Source organism: Gavialis gangeticus, unplaced genomic scaffold, assembly GCF_001723915.1.
Source record: "Gavialis gangeticus isolate Ggan-Ray unplaced genomic scaffold, GavGan_comp1, whole genome shotgun sequence".
Taxonomy (NCBI): domain Eukaryota; kingdom Metazoa; phylum Chordata; order Crocodylia; family Gavialidae; genus Gavialis; species Gavialis gangeticus.
In genome coordinates this window covers 45,045,971-45,047,611 of record NW_017729024.1, presented here as the reverse complement: position 1 = coordinate 45,047,611, position 1,641 = coordinate 45,045,971, and the positions used below count along the sequence as shown (strand labels likewise).

The 1,641-nt window shown below is 41.7% G+C and overlaps 1 protein-coding gene across 1 annotated transcript in view; it reads right to left on the bottom strand.

Annotated features, from left to right (window-relative positions):
• SVEP1 (sushi, von Willebrand factor type A, EGF and pentraxin domain containing 1) overlaps positions 1-1,641 on the bottom strand; it is a gene marked incomplete at its 5' end in the record, with an annotated part of 254,483 nt that overhangs the window by 207,349 nt on the left and 45,493 nt on the right. Inside the window, one exon of the mRNA XM_019518196.1 lies at positions 133-388. Within this exon, the coding sequence (XP_019373741.1) occupies positions 133-388 (256 nt within the window). The remainder of the gene's footprint in view (positions 1-132; positions 389-1,641) is intronic.

The window sequence follows — 1,641 nt, the reverse complement described above, 5'->3', positions numbered from 1 at the left end:
GGGTGGAGGGCTACTTACTAAGTTTTGGCAGGAGAAGGGCCGCATGATTAGCCCTGCCCCTTGACAGGTACCCCACCCCCATGCTCTGTACAGGGCCTGAAATGATAGTGTCATTATGACAAGATGCCATACCTTCATGAAGAGCTCTGCGAGCTAATGCTTCAAATTCTGCAAAACTGTGAAGCAAGTAGCAGTGTTCCTCCTTGGGATACGAAGCCATGTCATTCAGCTCTCGGATGTTGCCTTGCCATATCCCAAACGTGAAGATCTCCACTCCTAGTTCACGCAAGGATGCTGCGATTGGTCTCGGGTCACCCCCATTGGAATACCCATCAGTAATGAGGAAGATTGCCTTTGTGGCATTCCCACGAGAATGACGCAGTATTTGCTGTAAGAGTGTAAAACAGTACATCTCAGACAGAAGGTTAGTGACAGGTACTGTATCCTAGGGTGCAGCTTCTTTTATGTGGATGGCTATCTGACTCAATCTAGTCTTTGCTAGACCACCCATTATTGTTAAAGATCAATCTGTGAGCAAAGATTGTGGTTAAAATGTCAAAAACTGACTCATAGTTTGCATGCCTAGGGACCAGCTATGATGCAGACACCATGAATTTGTGCCACTGGGCCAGTCAACCACTTTTCACAGCGATGAACTATATTTTCTGCTCTAGCAGAGAGCAAAAAGAAATACTCAGTTCCAGCACAAGCTCCTCATGCTGGGAAGATTTCAGCTTTACTGACTAGCTTAAAAGTAGGATGGATAAAATAAATGTTGCAGCTACATCAGATCCACTGGGCCAGATCCATATCTGGTGGACATCAGCCTAACTGTACCACACACACATCATCTCTATAGATACGTGAAAAATTTGAAAAACTAAGTTAGTTACAATTTTTAAAGCTGGAGACCTTGGTCACAAACAACGTGCCTTTAGCATTCTACCTTTTTTTTGTAGTAAATTCCCTGCCCTACAAGGTAAGTTCTACTGAATTATACATAAAAATGTATAAACACCATCTTTTTGTTCCTATAGAATGAGATAAAACAGAATGGTTATTAACCTGCAGCAGATATTTACAGAAAATGTCTGTCTGATGGACAGCGAATGTCTTACTCTGAGGAGGGGGAGTGAACCCAAGTCAAATCAGGCTCTCTTATGATCAGGGATCCTGGTTTTCTGTTTAAAAATCCCAAACTCTCTGATAAAAATAAATAAATAAATAAATAAATAAATAAATCACAAATTCTCTGATTAAAGCCCCCCAAATATACATTTTTCTGTGATTAAAATGAAACACCACTCTCTCTCTCTATCTATATCTACAGAGGTATCAGTTGAACACATGGTTTTCTTGATACTTTTACCATTTTAAAGTAATGTGGATGCCTAACAGTGCCTCAATTGTTATAATAAAATAAATTCTAAATACCTATATATTTTGGCATTTGAAATTTTTTTTATCATGGAAAATCAGAGCTCTCCCTGACCCCTTCACTCACCAGGATGCGGGTCCAGCTGCAGCTGTCCTGTCCCCCGCACTGCTTTGTGGTGCTGAGCAGCTCTGCCCCTTCCCATGATATTGCCCCTCACTCCCAAGCCACAGCCCTCCCAGTGCTCCTCCAACTAAATGACCCTA